Source organism: Saccopteryx leptura, chromosome X, assembly GCF_036850995.1.
Source record: "Saccopteryx leptura isolate mSacLep1 chromosome X, mSacLep1_pri_phased_curated, whole genome shotgun sequence".
Taxonomy (NCBI): domain Eukaryota; kingdom Metazoa; phylum Chordata; class Mammalia; order Chiroptera; family Emballonuridae; genus Saccopteryx; species Saccopteryx leptura.
This window is the reverse complement of record NC_089516.1, coordinates 7,633,809-7,657,437: the sequence shown is the minus strand read 5'-3', so window position 1 is coordinate 7,657,437 and position 23,629 is coordinate 7,633,809. Positions and strand designations below refer to the sequence as shown.

The following is a 23,629-nucleotide window of genomic DNA, read 5'->3' as shown; positions in this document are numbered from 1 at the left end:
AAAAGTGCCATTATGAACCCATCTGGGAGCAAGGCTTGGAGCTGAATCAAGACAATGTGGCAGAGTCAGTTAATTCAGTACAACCATTTTGATAGTTGCTTCTTTTTGGGCAACCCATCTGAGAAAGTGGCTTTAGCATAGAAGAAATTATAGTGGCCCTGGCAATAAGGCACAGTTTTCAACCTCAGTACTACTGATATCTGAAGCATGATATTTTTTGTTGTTGTGGAGGCTGTCCTGTGCACTGTAGCATCCCTGCCCTCTACCCACTAGATGCCAGTAGCAACCCCACCCAAGCTGTGACAACCAAAAATGTCTCCAGATATATCCATGTGAATCCTGTTGGGCAAAATCACTTCTACAGAGAAACATTCATAAAAGGTAATGAGTAATTTCATACGTATAATAACTGATCATAGATTCAAACTGGAAGAATTTAGGGGATAAGAAACTTTACTGAACAGCAAGTGCTTTGAGAGACATTACCTGATGTATATCATGTAATTTTCACAATAGGTCTATGAGATAGTTTTTGTTCTACATTCATGGATGGGAAAACAGAAACTCAGAGGAATCAGGTGATTTACCAAATTATCCATATGTAGTGGGATGGAGACTTGACAACCAAGCCCATGCTCATTCTGTTATGCCTTCACGATTCTAAAGCCAAACAGAAACGGCTTAGCCTCATCATGCAGTTCCTTCTGCCCAGGAAGAGGAGAATTATATTTACCAAGCCCAAATGGTTATTAAAATCCACCAGTGTTTTTTAAATCACAAATATTCCCCCCTCATCTTTTCTTTTTTTAATTGTTATTGAATTTATTAGAGTGACTTTGGTTAATAAAATTATATAGGTTGCAGGTGCATTTCTGTAATCCATCATCTCTTCACTGTACTGTGTTCACCACCCTAAGTCAAGTCTCCCCCATCACCATTTATCCCCCCGACCCTCTTCTTGCTTTCTCCTACCCCCGTTTCCCTTTTGTAATCACCATGCTGTTGTCCATGTCTATGAAGCTTTTTTTTATTTATATGTGGAATCTAATGGACAAAATAAACAAACAAAATAGAAACAGACTCATAGATACAGAACACAGACTGACAACTGTTAGAGGGGAAGGGGCTTAGGGGGATGAGTGAAAAAAGTGAAGGGATTGAGCAAAACCAGATATCCACCAGTCTCCATTCCACATCATGAAGCTCTGGCTGTGACTCAATTGAACTACATTTCTCCTTTGCCAGTCTCCTTCCTATTTGGGTTTGCCAATAGGGGGCACTAGAGGAAGGTTGGTAAGCAGGAGGAGGGGAGAGGGAGTTCCCTTTTCCTATATGCTGATCCAGTGACTGCTACTGCTGAGCACATAAACTAGTAACAGCAGAAACCAACACTAAGTCTTCAGTATGGCAACATTCTCCCAGAAGACCAACCAGCCATCTAGTGGCAGGTTAATTACACTAAATCTCTTCTGTCACCCAAGGAGTAGCATTCTCTCTTCACTTGAGCAGATGTGTTTTGTGGATATTGATTTGCCTTCCCTGCTGATAGTACCACCATCTGTGCACATATAGAACACTTTATTCACCATTATGATGTCCCACAAATCATTGCTTCTGACCAAAAGTTCAGTTCACAGCCTCCCCCCAAAGTGGGGCAATAAGTGCATGCCCATGGAATTTATTAATTTTATCCCACACCCCATCACCCAGAAGTATTTGGTCTAATAGGAAGAAGGAAAGCCCTACTGAAGGTGTAGTTATGACAATTTGGGACATAAATAAGACAAAAAAGGTTGACGACTATTTCATAGGAGGTGGAATCTGCTTTAAATGAGGGGCTAGTATCCATGTCTAGCTCCCATAAGCAGAAATCATGGGCCCAGGAATCATAGGTAGAAGTGGAAGTGGCTTCTCTCATCATCACACCTAATATCATGCTTACATAAGGTATGATTTTAAATCCATTACTTTGGTTCTACTGGTTTGGCAGACTCAGTTCCAAGCAGGGGACACAACCATCATCTCACTGAACTAGAAGTTGAGGCTGGCACTGGCCATTCTGGACTCTTGTTGCCCCTGATTCAGAGACGAAGAGGGATGAATACCTGTCCTGTTATTCAGAGATGATTGATGCAGGTGACCAAGGGAAGATTGAGTTGCTTCTCCTCAGTAGGGTCAGAGTAAAATACATCTGGAATCCAAGAGATTCTCTGGGAAAATTTCTGGTACTTTCTATGTCCAAGATTAAAAGTTAATGGTAACAGCAGCCCCCTCTTACCCACTCGCCCCCCCCAAAAAAAAAACAGGTAGAACCACCAAGACAGGTAAAAGAATAGCAACTGGCTGGCTCAGAAAAAAGTAATATGGAGTGGTTACTGGAAAAAGGAAGTTACAGATATCAGTGATGGATGGTATTGTGAACAGTTATATATCTTCAGTTACAGATATCAGTGATGGTATTGTGAACAGTTATATATCTTCAGTTACAGATATCAGTGATGGTATTGTGAACAGTTATATATCTTCAGTTACAGATATCAGCGATGGTATTGTGAACAGTTATATATCTTCAGTTACAGATATCAGCGATGATATTGTGAACAGTTATATATCTTCAGTTACAGATATCAGCGATGATATTGTGAACAGTTATATATCTTCAGTTACAGATATCAGCGATGGTATTGTGAACAGTTATATATCTTCAGTTACAGATATCAGCGATGGTATTGTGAACAGTTATATATCTTCAGTTACAGATATCAGCGATGATATTGTGAACAGTTATATATCTTCAGTTACAGATATCAGCGATGATATTGTGAACAGTTATATATCTTCAGTTACGGACTCTTCAGTAATTATATTTTCTCCTTGTCTCCTGCTATATGTGTAAGTGTGTATATGCATATATGTGTGTATATATATAACACACATATTTCTCTCTTCTTTTCCTTTATTATTGTATATTAGTATTGTTGGTGGTAGTTAACTTCAAAATTTAGTCTTTTTTTTCACTTTGAAGTAATTTTGGACTCACTTAGTTACCACAAAAAGTACCATAATTTAAAAAAAAGTACCATAATTTAGCCTTTAACTTACAGAATACTCACATGTGAATGAGATTAAACACAAGAAGGGATAAAATTCTCCAGAAAGAGAAATAGGGACTGCCAGAGAGACAACTACTGTGATAGTTGGGACTTGTGTTTCCCCTTTTTGAAGAGAAGATGAAAGCATCTTTGTTTATGAAAAGGATATTGTATATTGTTAGGCAGAGTAAAAAACATAGTATTTTAGTTGAATGGAATTTAAAATATGTATAAAAGAATTTGCATGATTCCTGAGGTCCACGGGTCTAAATTCTGTCAGTTATTAGGCTATTGATAACTCAAGTTCACACTTCTATACTCTGCGACTGGATCTCAACAAATTAGATTTCTCTTTGCCAGCTGGTTTCCTGTGAAGTTCAGATGGTAGGGAGATCCAGACAGAGATGAAAAGGCTAGAGGACAGAAAAAGAGAATACCTTTCTCCTTGCTGTTTCTGTGACTGTCATCCCAGCAGTGATAGACCTTAACCCCAGCAGGGCAGCTGGTTCTAGCCTCCCCTCCCCTTTGGGGAGTCCAACCCCCAAACAGTCCTCAGAGGTACTGGAAGCAGTCAGATTGGGCCCTTCATCAGTGGTCTGAGACCTAGAGCCACAGAGCCTCTTTCAAGCTCCTTTTTTTGTGTGTGTGTGTTTTATTGAATTAACATAGGCTTATAACATTATATAAGTTTCAGGCATGCAACATTATAAATCAACATATGTATGCACTACAACATGCTCACCACCAAATGTCCAGGTCCCATCTATCACCATGCAATTGAGCCCCTGTACTGGTTTCTCCCTCCCTCTTCCCTTCTTCCCCTCATTCTGTTGTCTGCCTCTATAGGTTTGTTTTTTGTTCTGTTTTGTTTATTTATATGCTTTGTTTTTATATTCCACATATGAGTAAAATTACACAGTATTTTTTTCTGTTTGACTTATTTCACTTAGCACAATACTCTTAAGATCTATTTATGTTGTTGCAAATGACATGATTTCACCTTTTCATAGCTGAGTAATGTTCTATTATATGTATGTATATATACATCTCACCACTTCTTTATCCAATCATCCATCAATAGACACGTTGTTTACATTTCTTGGCTATTATAAGTAATACTACAATTAACATAGGGGTGCATATATCTTTTTGAATTGGGGTTTTCCTTTTCTTTGGATAAATATCCAGAAGTGGAATAGCTGGATTATAATGTACTTTTATTCTTAAAATTTGAGGCATCTCTACAGTGCTTTCCACAGCGACTGCACCAGTCTGCATTCCCACCAACAGCGCACAGGGTTCCCTTTCTCCACATCATCATCAGCACTTGTTGTCTCTTATCTTTTCTTTTTTTTTCATCTTATTTTTATTAATTTTAATGCAGTGATATTGATAAATCAGGGTACATATGTTCTGAGAAAACATCTCCAGATTACTTTGACCTTTGATTATGCTGCATACCCCTCACTCAAAGTCAAATCGTCCTCCGTCACCTTCTATCTGGTTTTCTTTGTGCCCCTACCCTCCCCCCACTCCCTCCCTCTCCTTCCTCGCCCCTTCCCTACCCCTCCACCCCACTCCCTGTTACCATCACATTCTTGCCCATGTCTCTGAGTCTCATTTTTATGTCCCATCTATGCATTGGTTCATATAGTTCTTAGTTTTTTTCTGATTTACTTATTTCACTCCGTATAATGTTATCAAGCTGCATCCATGTTATTGTAAACGATCCAATGTCATCATTTCTTATGGCTGAGTAGTATTACATAGTATATATGTACCAAAGCTTTTTAATCCACTCATCCTCTGACGGACACTTGGGCTGTTTCCGGATCTTCGCTATTGTGAACAATGCTGCTATAAACATGGGGGTGCATTTCTCCTTCTGGAACCGTTCTATGGTGTCCTTGGGGTACATTCCTAAAAGTGGAATAGCTGGGTCAAAAGGCAGTTTGATTTTCAAATTTTTGAGGAATCTCCATACTGTTTTCCAAAGAGGCTGCACCAGTCTGCATTCCCACCAGCAATGCAGGAGGGTTCCCTTTTCTCCACATCCTCGCCAGCACTTATTCTGTGTTGTTTTGTTGATGAGCGCCATTCTAACCGGTGTGAGGTGATATCTCATTGTGGTTTTAATTTGCATTTCTCTAATGATTTATGATGCTGAGCATTTTTTCATATGCCTATTGGCCATCTGTATATCCTCTTTGGAGAAGTGTCTATTCATTTCTTTTGCCCATTTTTTGATTGAATTGTTTGTCTTTCTGGTGTCTTTTCAATGATAGCCATTCAAATAGGTATGAGGTGCTCTTCCACAGGAGGCCTACACGCCATTGGTGCCATGTCTCTAGTGATTCCCGAGAAGTTCCAGCACATTCTGCAAGTACTCAACACCAACACCGATGGTCGGCGGAAGATAGCCTTTGCCATCACTGCCATTAAGGGTGTGGGGCGAAGATACACTCACGTGGTGTTGAGGAAAGCAGACATAGACCTCACCAAGAGAGCAGGAGAGCTCATAGAGGATGAGGTGGAACGTGTGATCACCATTATGCAGAATCCACGCCAGTACAAGATCCCAGACTGGTTCTCGAAGCAGCAGAAGGATGTGAAGGATGGAAAATACAGCCAGGTCCTGGCCAATGGTCTGGACAACAAGCTTCAGGAAGACCTGGAGAGGCTGAAGAAAATTTGGGCCCACAGAGGGCTGTGCCATTTCTGGGGTCTTCGTGTTTGAGGCCAGCACACCAAGACTACAGGCTGCCGGGGTCGCACTGTGAGTGTGTCCAAGAAGAAATAAATCTGTAGGCCTTGTCTGTTAAATAAATAGTTTATACACACACACACACAAAAAAATAGGTATGAGGTGATATTGCACTGTGGTTTTAATTTGCATTTCCCTAATAATTAGATATATATATGTATATATATATATATATATATATATATATATATATATATATATATATATATATATATATTTGTGTTTTGTTTTTTACAGAGACAGAGAGAAAGTCAGAGAGGGGGATAGATAGGGACAGACAGATAGGAACGGTGAGAGATAAGAGATGAGAAGCATCAATCATTAGTTTTTCGTTGCGACACCTTAGTTGTTCATTGATTGCTTTCTCATATGTGCCTTGACTGTGGGGATACAGCAGACTGAGTAACCCCTTGTTCAAGCCAGCGACCTTGAGTTCAAGCTGGTGAGCTTTATTCAAACCAGATGAGCCCACGCTCAAGCTGGGGACCTCGGGGTCTCGAACCTGGATCCTCCACACCCCAGTCCGATGTTCTATCCACTGTGCCACCACCTGGTCAGGCTAATTAGTGATATTAAAAGTCTTTTCATGTGCCTGTTGGCCATCTGTATGTCTTCTTTTGAAAAATGTATATTCAGATCCTCTGCGAACTTGATTAGTTATTTGGGTATTTTGTTGTTGTTGTTTTCAATGTTGAAGTATATGAGTTTTTTAATATATATTAAATATTAACCCCTATCAGATATATGATTTGAAAATATATTTTCCCATTTAATAGCTTACCTTTTCATTTTGTTGATATTTTCTTTGCTGTGCAGAAGTGGAGCTTTATTTTTTTGACAGCTTTATTGAGACATACTTCACATAGCATTAAGTTCACTGATTTAAAGTTTATAGTTCAGTGGGCATATTCAGAGTTATGCAAACATAGATACAGTCTAATTGTAGAACATTTTCATCATCCCCAAACAAAACCCGGTACCCATTAGCAGTCACTTTCTTCCCGTCCTCCAGCCCAAAGCAACCATTAATCTACTTCCTGTCTCTATGGATTTACGTATTTTGCACATTTTGTATCACTGAAATCATGCAATTTATGGCCTTTGTGTGGTTTTTTAATTAACACAATTTTTAAAGTTTATTCAGTTTGTAGCATGCACTTTATTCTTTATGCACTAATAGCATTCCATTGTGTGGCTACCCACATTTTGTTCTGCCATTCATCAAGTGATAGATATTTTAGCCATTTCTACTTTTTGGCTCTTATGAATACTTCTGTGAACATTGTGTACAAGTTTTATGTAAACTTATATTTCCATTTCTCTTGGGTATGTATATACCTACCTAAAAATGCAATCTGGGTCATATGATGTTTTCCAAGGTTCTTAATTCTGACCATCTCTATCTTTTTATTTTAGTTTCATAACCCCAGGAGTAGCAACTCCTTCCTGCAGTTGTAATCACTAGATGACCTCAATGATCCTGTTTTGATCTAATGACTATGTGATAAACTCTCTGCATTAAGTTTCTACAGTTGAAGTACCTAGGATAGTTTCTGTTTTTCTGACTACACCCTGAATAATATAATCATATGAAGCATTATAATCAGTTCATCCATATTCACTGAGCAAGGAGTAGAAATCTCTTTAAACCTCAGCAGGCAGATAGAAATAATTCTTGTACAATGAAGGCTGTTAAACATCAGCATATATCCTATTAGTCAGTAACAGGATTTAATTGGAACCCAGTGAATGAGTGGCCATCCTGAGATAATATGTTAAGCATTTGTCTGGAATGGTTTAAGGCCGATACCACTTACATTCTGTAGGAAAAATCATTCCTTCACTGATTTATTCACATAATAATTATTTATGTATCACTTAATTTATGCCAGGCACTATTCTAGATGCTGGTGATATAACAGTAAAAACCAAATAGACAAAAATCTTAATACTCATAGAGTTTATATTGTAATGGAAGCAACATGTTAAACAAGTAAATATAAATGTGTTAGATGGCTAATAGTGGTATGGAGAAATTCAAAGAATGGAAGGAAGATAGGGAGGGCTGAGTTCAGGGGTACATTTTAAAATAGTCTGGTCAGGAAAGACTTCACTATCAAGGCAACATTTCAACAAACTGCTAGAGGAGATGAAGGAAGAGGCATGTGGCTATCTCAGGGAAAGAGTATTCCAGACATAGGGATCAGCAAGGCTTCTCTCTCCAGGCCTTCAGTTGGTAGATGCCTGCTTTGTTCAAGGAACAGGAAGGAAGCCAGTCTGGTTGGACTTGAACCCAGGGAGGGAGCTGTAGGAGAGAATGTTAGAGAGGCAGTGGAGGACTGATCCTATAGATCTTCATATGCCATTAGAAGGGCTTTGGCTTTTGAGTGTGCTAGGAAGCCAGTGGAAGAATTTTAACAGGGGAATGACATGACTTGACTTATATTTTAACAAGATTATTCTAGCTTCTGTATTGAGAATAGACTGTGGTATTGTAGTTAAAAGGCAATAATCTAAATAGAGAATATAGGGAAAGCAGTGGGGAAACGAGTAACTGGATTCTGTGTTCATTGATAGAGTTCCACCACAGATGGTCAAGGAGGCTCTTCTTCATACAATCAGTCTGGGAACGTGTGAGATGAGAGAGAAGCTAAGGACGAATCCCTGAGTTCTAGCCTGAGCAACTGGAAAAATGAATTGCTTATTACTGAAACAAGAAAAACTGTAGGAGAAATGGGTTTCCATGGGAAATCATGAAATCAGTTTCACTTTTGTTAAGTTTGTTGTGCCTGTTAGACAACCAAATGGAGATGTCAAGAAGTCAGCTGGAAAAATCTGAAATTCAGGGGAGAATCAAAGCTGGAGATGCAAATTTTGGAGTTGTTGATGTATATATAATATTTATAGCCATGAAAATAATTTAGAAGATCAAATGAGGGTTTTATGTAGAAAAAAGAACAGATCAAATGATTGAAGGATAGGATAGCCAGACCTTTAGAGGTTGAGGAGATGAGAAGAAAAAAAGCAGTAAAAGAGACTTAGAATGTGTAGTTGTTTAGATTGGAGGAAAATTAGAAGTATGCAGTGTCCAAGAAACCAAGTGAAAATAAGTTACAAGGTGGAGTTATACTGTGGTAATTTCCATTCCAGAACCTCATAACACTATGGATGTATAGAAACATACATGAAGTAGTTTGACCTGTCTTCTGTGTTAAATTGTGTTTGTAAGAATTTTCAATGTGTATGTGTGGTATAAAATAGGTCAATTACTCATTTCCTATAGAGATATTATAAAAATAATGAATTCCTATGGTAATAGGAATATTTTATAGATTATCATCATTCTGCTATGGTAAAAGATTTTGGGCATTTGTCTTCAACAAGTGGTTCTACATCAAACTTTTTATTGTTTATTCAATTATATCTTGAAGCAAAATATAAGAAAAATAGAAATAAGATGTATTGGTTGGATAGCTAGGCTATTCTGTGATGAGCAAAACTCTCAACAATTTGGTCACCTTAACCAGGGTATATTAATTCCTCATTAAAAATCCAACATAAGCCCTGGCCAATTGGCTCAGTGATAGAGTGTCAGCCCAGTCTTTGGATGTCTGTGTTCGATTTCTGGTCAGGGCACACAGGAGAAGCACCCATTTGCTTCTCCACTCCTCCCCCTCTCTCTTCTCTCTCTCTTTCTTCCCCTCCTGAAGCCATGACTCGATTGGAATGAGTTGGCCCCAGCAGACTGAGAATGGTGCCATGGCCTCTGCCTCAGATGCTAAGAAGAGCTCAGTTGCTGAGCAATGGAACAATGCCCCAGATGGGCAGAACATTGCCACCTAGTGGGCTTGCTAGGTGGATCCCAGTTGGGATGTATGCAGGAGTCTCTCTCTTTACCTCCACTCCTCTCACTGAATAATGATAATAATAATAATAATAATAATAATAATAATAATAATAATAATAATAAAAGTCCAACACTAGTGGTCAGAGAAGCTCTTCTCTTTTTTAGGGGTACAGGGTGGCAGAGACTCCACCATCTGCCTGCTGTGTCACCTGGAGCACATGGCCTCCAAGGGTGCAGCAGCAGGAGAATGGAAGGCTGACAATTAAATAAATACTTTTAAGGACTTGGTTTGGGAATGGCTTAGCGAGCTTCCATCTACATCCCAGTGAAAAGAACTGTTATGTGGTCTCAACTATGAAGAAGCCAGGGAAATAAGTCTCCTCTCTGCACAGGAGTAGGAAAATAAAGCAGTTTTATAAACAGACAGCTTTTTCTCTGCTAAAGAAGTAGAGACTAAGGAAAAGAAAGATGTCAATAAAGTTAATTTCTTTATAAGATTTCTGATTGCTTTGGTTTAATAGTGAGCCTTGTTTAATTTCTTTCAAGTGAATACCTTTCTTTCTTTAAGAACTTGATGAAAACTTTTACTTCCTTTTCTAACCATGTGATTTGAAAAGACTTAAGAAAAATCCTGGCATCATTTTCACATACCTGAGACTTTGAGCAAAATTACTTTTGTATATAAAATATATAGGTTTATGTAAATTCTTTATTGTTTTTCAGATCCTTAGACACAAGCAGATACATCCCAGGAAACTGCAATATAATGAAATGGGTTGAGAAAGGCAAGTGCCTAGAATGAATAAGATCTGTTTTCTGGGGTGGTCAAAAGGTACTGGGAAGTAGGCAAGGGCTGGGAGGCAGTGTGTGATAGCCTGTGTGTGGTGATAATAAGAAAAATAATAGATGCCATCCAGCCCAGCATGCAGTGCTTGGCAGTCCAGCACAGACTGCATGTAACAGGCAGGTCCAGCAAAGACTCCATGAAGATCCCAAACTCAAATGATAGGCAGATGGAATAAAGGTTAACAAGCAAGTAAACAGCTTCAGCTGCACAGCACTCCAAGATAGCTTTTTGGTCTTTAGAAAAGGCAAAGTCCCAGTCATAGAAAGACCTCTGAAATAGAGAAAAACATGAAATGGTTTGAATTAAAAAGAAAGGTTATCCAGCACCGATACACAGTAGAATCATCTGGAGGAATTTATCAAAGGACCCTTCTAGCCCAATTACCGTAAATCATCTAGGGTTGGAACCTAGTCAACAGTGATTGTTCAAGGTGTTTCCAATGTCAAATCAAGGCTGAGAACAGATGAGTAGCTGGGTGATAAGTTATACATCTTTCTTCTTTCTAAACAAAGTCAGGACTGGCCTAGAGACTAGAGGTCTGGAATTCCACGGAGGAAAAGAAAAAGCCTATAAGGTACTAGGAGTCTTTACTTAGCTGTGCAAATATGCATGTGTATAAAACATATAATATTCACAGGAAGTGGTATGTGATTTGGCAGCTGTTCTGTGGTCTGATAATACCTACAGACTCATTGTAATGAGGAAAATACATTAGGAAGTTAACAATGATTTATCTCCACTTAGACTTCAATTTAAAATATCAAAACTATTCAAAATACTTTAAAATCTTGTTATTCAGAAGCGGGACTAGCCTGAACTGTGGGGGCGCAGTGGGATAAAGCGTCGACCTGGAACACTGAGGTTGCCAGTTCAAAACCTTGGGCTTGCCCAGTCAAGGCACATATGGGAGTTGATGCTTACTGCTCCTCCCCTTCTCTCTCTCTCTCTCTCTCTCTCTCTCTCTCTCTCTCTCTCTCCTCTCTGAAAATTAAATAAATAAAGTTATTTTTTTTAAAAAGTGGGATTAAATAGCTGAGTGTTTCCACAAGAGGGTAGCTTGTCAGTAATTAAGACATCCAGTGTAAGGTACTAGGGGGGCCTTGGACTATAAACTATGGCAGTGCTGATTTCTTAATAATGAGATCCAGCTCTTATCCTCACTGCAGTCGTGGCTGCTGTCTCCCACTATACATAAGCCATTGGTCTTGGTTCCTGGAGCAGTCCAATAAAATAATATTACCATCTTAAGTATTTATATCTCTCCCTTTTCCTCTTCTTATAACACTAAAAGTACTATAAACACGATTCTCCTGGAAGCTATTGCATCATCCAAAACACTGTTGGATTTTTGAGAATTCTGCATGTGAGACTATAAATAAAAATAGTGGATTTTCACAAGTGTGGCCTAAGGAAATGAAATAGCCATTAAGTCTTACCCTGACTTAAGAGTATCATATAACTTGCCTTTATCAGTATCCTGAAAGAAATTAATCTATATACAAAAGTAAAGGCCATTAAATCCATGACAAATTATCAATGGTAGCCTTATAGTAGTAGTTAAGCCTTGGCACAATCTCAATTGAATGATGGTTAAAATGTCTATGGTAATTCCTCTATTTCTTTATTCACTTGTTTATTCCTTCAACAAATATCTTTTGACCATCGTTGCATTCCAGACATATAACAGATGTCAAACACACAAGATGAATAAGACACCAGTGTCTTGTCATAGATCTTGTGCACAAGGGCTTTATTTGCATGTATACATTTTCTTCCAATTTTTTAAAAATTAATATATTAAAACCAGAACGATAAATGAGGAAATGATGTTTCCAGTTTCTAAAATAGTTTCATGAACTAATTTACCTCTGGTTTCTTTCAGATAGTGAATGCTCTCAGGGCATTTAAGAATTTATTGATCACTGATCACTTGGTTAAGGGATCACAGGGAGTCCAGAGCAGTGCTTCTCAACTCTGGTGACACATTCGAATGACTTAAGAAGCCTGCAAAACATACTAATGGCCAGGCCCCATTTCAAACCAATTGAATAACAATTTCTGGAAGTTAGAATTGACCATTAATATTTTTTAACCTTTCCAGGATTAATCTAAATGTACATCCTGATTGAGAATCACTGTACTGGAGCAAGAGTGGGTCAAATATTACCCACCACGTGTTTTTGTTAATAAAGTTTTATTGGAACACAGCCATTTCTATATATATTGGCATGGCTACTTTCACACAACAAAGGCATACTTGAGTAGTTGCACCAACTGCATAGTTGAGTAGTATGATGGAGATCATATGGCCCACAGAGCTAAAAATATTTATTATCTGACTCTTTATAGAAAAGTTTTGCCAACCCCTTATTTGAAGAGAGAAGGGACATGGAAAACTTAAAAAGTCCAGCAATCAATTGTCTGCAGTTTTTTTTCTTTTTTCAGGAATATAGATAAAGTGGCTATTGGAATTATTCTAAGAGCTAGTGAAGTTTTTTTTTTATTTCATTTAATGAAATTTTATTTACATGCAGCATTTCAGGAGCACGAGCTTAAAGTGTAAACAAGTTATTAAGCCCTCGACTCTCAGTTGAATCTCCAGCCTTCCATACTCAGCTCTGTAGTGCTGGAGCTGGGACTCTGCAAACCACAGTTCAGCTTGCCAACTGCTCTGCATTAAGCCCTGCCAATGGGAGGCGCTAGTGGAACCTTTCAAGCCTGGAGGAGAAGGAAGAAATTAGTTCCTTCCTGTTTGCTTTTATTTCTATCAGCATCATCCTAGCAATGCTTGCTTGTCCTAGCAGCGGCAGTTCATTCCAGTAGTAACAGTTGATTCCCCTTTGAGATTTTGCTGACACTCTTGGAACCACCCTCATTGTGTACCCTTGGAAACATCATCATTTCCTTAGAGGTCTACATCCCAGCCCGCTGGGCCCCTTCAGCAACCTCAGAGACAGCAACACCAGCCAAGTTTTGCCACCTCCCTGGGGCCTGAGTCTCACTTGTATGGGTCCCCTTCTTCAAACTTCTAAGTTTTTTTTTTTTTTTTTTTTTTCACTTTTTTGTTTTTTTTTAAATAAATTTTTATTAATGGTAATGGGATGACATTAATAAATCAGGGTACATATATTCAAAGAAAACATGTCTAGGTTATTTTGTCATTAAATTATGTTGCATACCCCTCGCCCAAAGTCAGATTGTCCTTCGCCACCCTCTATCTAGTTCTCTGTGCCCCTCCCCCTCCCCCTAACTCTCCCCCTGTCCTCCCTCCCCCCACCCCTGGTAACCACCACACTCTTGTCCATGTCTCTTAGTCTCATTTTTATGTTCCACCAATGTATGGAATCATGTAGTTCTTGTTTTTTTCTGATTTACTTATTTCACTCCTTATAATGTTATCAAGATCCCACCATTTTGCTGTAAATGATCTGATGTCATCGTTTCTTATGGCTGAGTAGTATTCCATAGTGTATATGTGCCACATCTTCTTTATCCAGTCTTCTATTGAAGGGCTTTTTGGTTGTTTCCATGTCTTGGCCACTGTGAACAGTGCTGCAATGAACATGGGGCTACATGTGTCTTCACGTATCAATGTTTCTGAGGTTTTGGGGTATATACCCAGTAGAGGGATTGCTGGGTCATAAGGTAGTTCTATTTGCAGTTTTTTGAGGAACCACCATACTTTCCTCCATAATGGTTGTACTACTTTACAGTCCCACCAACAGTGAATGAGAGTTCCTTTTTCTCCACAGCCTCTCCAACATTTGCTATTACCCGTCTTGTTGATCATAGCTAATCTAACAGGGGTGAGGTGGTATCTCATTGTAGTTTTGATTTGCATTTCCCTAATAACTAATGAAACTGAGCATTTTTTCATATATCTGTTGGCCATTTGTATCTCTTCCTGGGAGAAGTGTCTATTCATGTCTTCTTCCCATTTTTTTATTGGATTGTTTGTTTGTTTGTTGTTGAGTTTTATGAGTTCTTTGTAAATTTTGGAAATTAGGCCCTTATCTGAGCTGTTGTTTGAAAATATCATTTCCCATTTAGTTGGCTGTCTGTTTATTTTTATATCAGTTTCTCTTGCTGAGCAAAAACTTTTTATTCTGATGTAGTCCCATTCATTTATCTTTGCCTTCACTTCTCTTGCCATTGGAGTCAAGTTCATAAAATGTTCTTTAAAACCCAGGTCCATGAGTTTAGTACCTATGTCTTCTTCTATGTACTTTATTGTTTCAGGTCTTATATTTAGGTCTTTGATCCATTTTGAATTAATTTTAGTACACGGGGACAGGCTGTAGTCGAGTTTCATTCTTTTGCATGTGGCTTTCCAGTTTTCCCAACACCATTTGTTGAAGAGGCTTTCTTTTCTCCATTGTGTGTTGTTGGCCCCTTTATCAAAGATTATTTGACCATATATATGTGGTTTTATTTCTGGGCTTTCTATTCTGTTCCATTGGTCTGAGTGTCTATTTTTCTGCCAATACCATGCTGTTTTGATTATTGTGGCCCTATAATATAGTTTAAAGTCAGGTATTGTAATGCCCCCAGCTTCATTCTTTTTCCTTAGGATTGTTTTGGCTATTCGGGGTTTTTTATAGTTCCATATAAATCTGATGATTTTTTGTTCCATTTCTTTGAAAAATCTCATAGGAATTTTGATGGGAATTGCATTAAATTTGTATATTGCTTTGGGTAATATGGCCATTTTGATTATATTTATTCTTCCTATCCAAGAACAAGGAATATTTTTCCATCTCATTGTATCTTTTTCAATTTCCCTTAACAATGCTTTGTAATTTTCATTATATAGGTCCTTTACATTCTTTGTTATGTTTATTCCTAGGTATTTTATTTTTTTTGTTGCAATCGTGAAGGGGATTATTTTTTTGAGTTCGTTTTCTAATATTTCATTGTTGGCATAGAGAAAGGCTATGGACTTCTGTATGTTAATTTTGTATCCTGCGACCTTACTGTATTGGTTTATTGTTTCTAATAATCTTTTTGTGGAGTCCTTCGGGTTTTCAATGTATAGGATCATATCATCAGCAAAAAGTGATACCTTTACTTCTTCTTTTCCAATATGGATGCCTTTTATTTCTTTGTCTTGTCTGATTGCTCTGGCCAGAACTTCTAGCACCACGTTAAATAAGAGTGGAGAGAGTGGACAACCCTGTCTTGTTCCTGATTTAAGGGGGAAAGCCTTCAGTTTAGTGCCATTTAATATGATGTTAGCTGATGGTTTCATATATGGCCTTTATCATGTTGAGATATTTTCCTTCTATACCCATTTTGTTGAGAGTCTTAAACATAAAATTGTGTTGTATTTTATCAAAAGCCTTTTCTGCATCTATTGATAAGATCATGTGGTTTTTGTTCTTTGTTTTGTTGATATGGTGTATTACGTTAACCGTTTTGCGTATGTTGAACCATCCTTGAGATTCTGGGATGAATCCCACTTGATCATGATGTATTATTTTTTTAATATGTTGTTGTATTCGGTTTGCCAGTATTTTGTTTAGAATTTTAGCATCTGTATTCATTAGAGATATTGGTCTGTAGTTTTCTTTCTTTGTGCCATCCTTGCCAGGTTTTGATATGAGGGTTATGTTGGCCTCATAAAATGTGTTTGGAAGTATTGCTTCTTCTTCAATTTTTTGGAAGACTTTGAGTAGAATAGGAACCAAGTCTTCTTTGAATGTTTGATAGAATTCACTAGTATAACCGTCTGGGCCTGGACTTTTATTTTTGGGGAGGTTTTTAATAGTTTTTTCTATTTCCTCCCTGCTGATTGGTCTGTTTAGGCTTTCTGCTTCTTCATGACTCAGTCTAGGAAGGTTGTATTGTTCTAGGAATTTATCCATTTCTTCTAGATTGTTGTATTTGGTGGCATATAATTTTTCATAGTATTCTACAATAATTCTTTGTATATCTATGATGTCTGTGGTGATCTCTCCTCTTTCATTTTGGATTTTATTTATTTGAGTCCTGTGCCTTTTTTCCTTGGTGAGTCTTGCCAAGGGTTTGTCAATTTTGTTGACCTTTTCAAAGAACCAGCTCCTTGTTTTATTGATTTTTTCTATAGTTTTTCTGTTCTCTATTTCATTTATTTCTGCTCTGATTTTTATTATCTCCTTTCTTCGGCTGGTTTTGGGTTGTCTTTGTTCTTCTTTTTCTAGTTCCTTAAGGTGTGAAGTTAAGTGGTTTACTTCGGCTCTCTCTTGTTTGTTCATATAGGCCTGAAGTGATATGAACTTTCCTCTTATTACTGCTTTTGCTGCATCCCAGAGATTCTGATATGTCGTATTGTCATTTTCATTTGTCTGTATGTATCTTTTGATCTCTGCGCTTATTTCTTCTTTGACCCATTCATTTTTTAGAAGTATGTTGTTTAGTTTCCACATTTTTGTGGGTTTTTCCCCCTCTTTTTTGCAGTTGAATTCTAGTTTCAAGGCTTTATGATCAGAAAATATGCTTGGTACAATTCCAATTTTTTTAAATTTGCTGATATTGTCTTTGTGGCCCAACATATGGTCAATTCTTGAGAATGTTCCATGTACACTAGAGAAAAAATGTATACTCTGTCGCTTTGGGATGAAGTGTCCTGTAGATGTCTATCATATCCAGGTGTTCTAGTATTTCGTTCAAGGCCACTATATCTTTATTGATTCTCTGTTTGGATGACCGATCTAGAGCCGTCAGCGGAGTATTGAGGTCTCCAAGTATAATTGTATTTTTGTTAGTTTTTGTTTTAAGGTCAATAAGTAGCTGTCTTATATATTTTGGTGCTCCTTGGTTTGGTGCATATATATTAAGGATTGTTATGTCTTCTTGATTCAGTGTCCCCTTAATCATTATGAAGTGACCATTTTTGTCTCTGAGTACTTTTTCTGTCTTGTAGTCAGCATTATCAGATATGAGTATTGCTACACCTGCTTTTTTTTGGGTGTTGTTTGCTTGGAGTATTGTTTTCCAGGCTTTCACTTTGAATTTTTTATCCTTGTTGCTTAGATGTGTTTCTTGTAGGCAGCATATAGTTGGATTTTCTTTTTTAATCCATTCTGCTACTCTGTGTCTTTTTATTGGTAAGTTTAATCCATTTACATTTAGTGTAATTATTGACACTTGTGGGTTCCCTACTGCCATTTTATAAATTGCTTTCTGTTAGTTTTGTATCTAGTTTGATTCTTCTCTTTTGTTTTTCTATCATTTGTTTCTGTTTGTTTGTGTTCCATACTTCTTTCGTCTGTTGCTACCTTTTTTAAGTCATGTGTTTTTGTGGTGGTTTTTTCTAGGGTGGTTACCATTAAGTAATGAAAAGGGTACCTACCATATTCATTGTAGTACCCTATCTTATAAGTATTTCTGCACTTCATCGTCCTTTGCTACTGTTAATCTCCATTCTCTCCCCCCCCTTTTTTTTTTCCTTTGTTGTCACAGTTTAAGTTTGGTTTTATTGTGTTCTTGGTGGAGCTGTTACTTGTGGTGTTGTTTTCTTTTGTTCTTTGAATCTGGTTGGAAAACCCCCTTTAGTATTTCCTGGAGTGGGGGCTTTCTCGTGATAAATTCTCTCATCTTTTCTGTATTTGTGAATGTTTTTATATCTCCTTCATACTTGAAGGATAGCTTTGATGGGTATAGTATTCTTGGCTGAAAGTTCCTCTCTTTCAGGGCTTTAAATATTGGGGTCCACTCTCTTCTAGCTTGTAGAGTTTCTGCTGAGAAATCTGATGATAATCTAATAGGCCTTCCTTTATATGTTGTACTCTTATTTTCCCTGGCTGCCTTGAGAATTTTTTCTTTGTCATTGGTTTGTGTCATCTTTATTATGATGTGCCTTGGAGTGGGTTTGTTGGGGTTAAGAAAACTCGGTGTTCTGTTTGCTTCTTGAATTTGAGGCTTTAGTTCTTTCCACAGGCTTGGGAAGTTCTCGTCTATTATTTGTTTGAGTATATTCTCCATTCCATTTTCTTTCTCTTCTCCCTCTGATATACCTATTATTCTTATGTTATTCTTTCTGATGGAGTCAGATAATTCCTGTAGGGCTTTCTCGTTTTTTATTATTTTTGAGTCTCTTTCTTCTTCTCTCTGTTGTGCCTCAAGTTGTTTGTCTTCTATTTCACTAATCCTATCTTCAATCTGGGTTGTTCTGCTAGCTAAGCTTGTTACCTTGTTTTTCAGCTCGTGAATTGAGTTTTTCATTTCTGTTTGATTTGTTTTTATAGTTTCAATTTCCTTGGTAATATATTCTTTGTGTTCATTGAGTTGTTTTCTGATCTCCCTATATTGCCTTTCCGTGTTTTCTTGTATATCTCTGAGTATTTTTAAGATTTCTATTTTAAATTCTCTGTCATTTAGCTCCAAGGCTTCCAATATGTTAAGTCTTTTCTCCATAGATTTTTCCACATCTATTTGTGTTACCTCTCTTTCTTTTGTATCCATAATATTCGATTTCCTCTTTCTTATTGGCATCTGAGGGTGGTCTTGTTGATAGCACTAATTAGAATTAATAAAGAGTAAAAAGTAAAAAACAAAAAAACAAAAAAACAAAACAACAAAAAAACAAAAAGAAAAAAAAAACAAAAAACAAAAAAAAAAGGGTAAAACACCCCACAAAAAAAAGCAGTAATAATTTATTATTTCCCCCTTTTTTTTTCTTTGTTCTCCTTCCCTCGTCTCCCCTCCTCAGGGAAATATCGTGCCTATAATGGAGGGCCTGGTTTGCGGTGAAGAGTTCAAGGGGGCAAAAAAAAAAAAAAATAAATAAATAAATAAAAAATAAATAAAAAATAAAAAAAAAAAGGAAGAAAATCTTAGACAAGCATAAGTTGATCTGCCTGCGGGTGACGGTCAACCAAGAGATATAATGAGGGGACAAGAGGGAACCAGAAAAAAGGACAAAAAAAGGAATAATCAAGAAGAAAAAATAAAAATAATAAGTAAAAATACGTTGTATTAAGTGGAGCAAAGAACAAATACAATGGAGACCTTGGGTTGGGAGGACCCAAAATGCCACAAAAACAAACCAACCAGAAAAAAACAAAAACAAAACCGAAAAAGAAAAACAAAGCCAAAAAAAACCTTGAGTCCCAAATTAACTAATTTGTTCGTGATTGAGGATTGAATGGGAGGAAAGTAAAATGAGAAAAGAAAAAACGAATAGAAAGGAAAAAATAAGAAAAAGAGAAAAACGAAGGAAGAAATAAAAAAGGAAGAGAAAAAAACAAAATAAGGCAAAAAAAAAAAAAAGAGGAGAGAGTGAGAATTAAGTGTCCTGGAGTATAACCCCAAAGGAGGGTGAGGATGAAGAAGAGAAATAAAATGTAACACTTATGGGTAGTGTAGTTCAAGAAAAAGGAAGCATAAGATGGGCAGAGAATAGAAGGACTGAGGTGGAGGAAATAAAGGCAATAAGATAGAAGGAACAAACAACAACAACAACAACAAAAAAAAAACAAACCACAAACAAACAGTGGAACAAGCTGCAAAGTCTGTGGATTTTTCCTGATTTTGAGATGTCAACCTCTTCCTCCTTCTCCTCTCTCCCTCTTCCCGGTTGGCGACTCTGCACCCCAGGCCCTGCCCCTGCGCCACACCCAGGCAGGGACTTTCAGTTGATGGGGTTCTACGGCAATGTCACACAATTGGCTGTAGTCTTGTTGGTAGTCAAGGCCTGCCGGCGTCTGCAGGGTCTAACGACGAGAGAGTTCGCCTTCGTGGATTCTCTCTCCCAGTCCCCCCCTCCCGAACCAGCAGCCTGGCGATCCAGCCACAAGGCTGCCACTACTTCTGCCTGGGGAGTAAGAGGCTCAAAGAGCTGGGAAATCCCCACTCTATCCCCACTCAGTGCAAGGCTCTGGGAAGGGCTCTGACAGTCAGGGCCTCCAGTGTAATCAGGCGGAGGTGGGAGTCAATTGTTGTCAAGGTGATTGTTCAGCGCCTAGCATTCCGTTGGACCTCTCAACCCAGGCTTTCCACACTTTGTAGCCTGTTTTGGCCGGTAAGAAGAGGCACTAGTCTCTGCTTGCAACTAGTGTGGTATAGGTCTTATTATCTGCCAAGTCCTTCTTGTTAGCGTTTATCCCTGAATATGGAGGCTCTATCAATCAGAAGTTGCCCCCGCCCCTTTAGCGAGAGGCACCAAAAAATATCACGCCTCTTGTCTTGGGTCGGTGAACTGAGAGAGATCTTATCAATTAGAACCGAGGGTGCGCAGATTTCACGGGTTAAGTTAATTTTAGTAATTGGGTCGCAGCTGTGCTCCCGAAGGTATTTCAGGCTGCCTGCGCACGCCCCTCCCCCAACGCTTGATTGTTAGCTTGAGTGGCTGGGTGAGGTGCCCCGCCCGCGGAGAGAATCTCCCAAGTAGGGAATACCGCCCTGGGGCCTCTCCCGCTCCCCGTGCGCGGGCCGCTGGGAACTTTAGCGGTGCTCGGTCTGCAATGCTCGGTCTGCAACCAGACCGGGAGCGCGCCAGCAGCTGCTCGCCGCTCGCTCTGCAACCGACCCGGGCGCTGCTCGCGGCGGCTGGCGGCGGCGGCTGGCGGCGGCGGCGGTGGCGGCCGGCGGCGGCTTCCAAGTGCGGGATGACTTACCACAGGCGCACTTTCTCGCGGCTTGAATGAACGTCCCTGAGGTAGCTTCCTCCACACCCTCGTCTCTCAGATTCGAGTGATAACAGTCCTTTTGCTTTCAGTTTGCTCCGAAGATAAATTTTCCTGTTTCTAGTTGATAAATTTGTTGTGATTTTGGGGAGATCTGTCGGACGCGCTGCTCACGGCGCCATTTCCGTGACGTCACTTTAAAAACTTCTAAGTTTTAATGTCAACTTCTTATCCTACTCCTCCTCACCCTCCTTCACTTTCTTCTTCTTCTTCTTCTTCTTCTTCTTCTTCTTCTTCTTCTTCTTCTTCTTCTTCTTCTTTTTTTTTTTTTGCTGAACCATAGAGGTGATACTACTTCTTACAGTTGCTACCTCCATGGTACATGATTCCTTTCTGCCATTTTAGTTGTCTTATGCCTAGGAATATTATTTATATTAAATTCTCTCTGTTAATATTACTGGTGTGGTTTCTATCTCTTGTTTGTGTGTGAACTATTGTCTACTAAAGGGCTTAGGTATTATAAATTATCATTGTACCTTGTTTTCCATAAAGATTGATAGATTCAAACTGTTGTGTGGGAAATGAAATGTTAAATGTGAAGATATTATGCTCTCTCTAATATAATCTACCTACATATTCATTAATAATGTCTTATTTATGCTCTACATAAAAGAATGGGTTTTGTCACTATGCATAATATGGATCATGACTTCTGAGGAAATGTCTCTTTTCCTCTTGCTGGAAATTAATGAAAAAGAATTCACTGTGTGTTTACAACTGTGTATGCTTCAAAGTTGTAAGCATGTACTAGGGAACGTCCCACCCCAGCCTGGTTATGCCCAAAAGATGAGGGTCAGATAGAATATGTGAAATCAGTAACATCTATCCTTTCACTGAACCCAGGGTAACAGGTCACTTTATCCTTGTAAATAAGCTAAAATCTGGAATTTGTTGAGATGGTGTTCGAGCCACCCCTACCCCCCAAAAGGGAGAAGTGAAATAGAGACAAGTTCATTTTTTGCTTCTGTTTGGTCCATGATTTGTTCTCTAACATTTATCTTCTAAGCTGAATTTATATGAACTAGTTTATTTTTATTTCTTAGTTTAGTTTATTTTTAGAAAGTGTCCGCTTTACTACCTTTGAATACAAAGGAATAAAAGGGTGCAATTAGACACTAGATATATAAATTAAATAAGGATGCAGCAAATAACAGTTCACAGACCAAATCTGGCTTGCCACCTATTTTTGTAAATAAAGTTTTATTATAATCCAGGCATGCCCATTTGTCACATATTGTGTATTGCTGCTTTCACAAAAATAGCATAATCAAGTACTTAGTTGCAACTGAAACTTCATGGCCTACAAAGCCAAAAATATTGACTTTCTGGGCTTTTACAGAAGTTTGATGGCCCCCTGACAAAGAAGAGGAGCAGATGTCTGTCACTACAATGTGGCATGGTGCCAGTCATTAGGGCATCAGCCACAAAGCCCAGAAAAAAAATATGGTTCTCAAGTTTTCCATGGCAACTACGTGCTCAATTAGAATGTCTTTCCAGCTCCTCTGCACCTATCAATCCCCTACTCAACTTCTAAGATCCTGGGTACATATGTCTGTGTCATTCAGAGTCCCCTGACTGTGGTTAGAGTCATGCCTGATCCATCTTCTATTCATTTGTCTCCACCTGGATCATAGGTTCTTTTAGAAATTGGGAGGAGTATTATTTGTCCATCTCTTGTAATATATTTTGTGAGGGTCTTGCACAGAGCAACTAATTAGTAATTATGGTTTCATTGATCAACACTATCCAGAGGGGTCCATAAGAGCTAATTCAGGTACTAGTGCATTTGTTTACTTTAAAAAAGGGCACTTGAGCCTGACCAGGCAGTGGCGCAGTGGATAGAGTGTCGGACTGGGACCTGGAGGACCCAGGTTCGAAACCCCAAGGTTGCCAGCTTGAGCGTGGACTCAGTCAGCTTGAGCAAAGCTCACCAGCTTGAGTCCAAGTCCGCTGGTTTGAGTAAGAGGTTACTCAGTCTGCCGTAGCCCCCTGTCAAGGCACATATGAGAAAGCAATCACTGAACAACTAAGGAGCTGCAACAAAAAATTAATACTTTTCATCTCCCTTCCTGTCTGTCCCTATCTGTCCCTCTCTCTGACTCTCTCTATGTCAATGTAAAAAAAATAAAAAAGAGCACTTGAGCCTGACCAGGTGGTGTTGCAGTGGATAGAGTGTCTACCTGAGACACTGAGGACTCAGGTTCAAAACCCCGAGGTTGCTGGCTTGTGTGCTGGGTCACTGTCTTAAGCATGGGATCATAGACAAGACCCTATGGTCGCTGGCTTGAGCCCAAATGTCACTGGTTTGAGCCCAAAGTTGCTGTCTTAAACAAGGAGTCACTGGCTCAGCTGGAGCCCCCAGTCAAAGCACGTGTGAGAAAGCAATCAATGAACAACTAAAGTGCCACAAGTTGA

The 23,629-nt window shown here is 38.7% G+C and overlaps 1 protein-coding gene across 1 annotated transcript; it reads left to right on the top strand.

Moving 5' to 3' along the window:
* Nucleotides 1-5,401: 5,401 nt before the first annotated feature.
* LOC136385518 (small ribosomal subunit protein uS13-like) lies at nt 5,402-5,948 on the top strand. The gene has a single exon (XM_066356515.1). It carries the CDS (start codon nt 5,434-5,436, stop codon nt 5,827-5,829), a length of 396 nt encoding a protein of 131 aa, XP_066212612.1. The 5' UTR covers nt 5,402-5,433; the 3' UTR covers nt 5,830-5,948.
* Nucleotides 5,949-23,629: the final 17,681 nt, after the last annotated feature.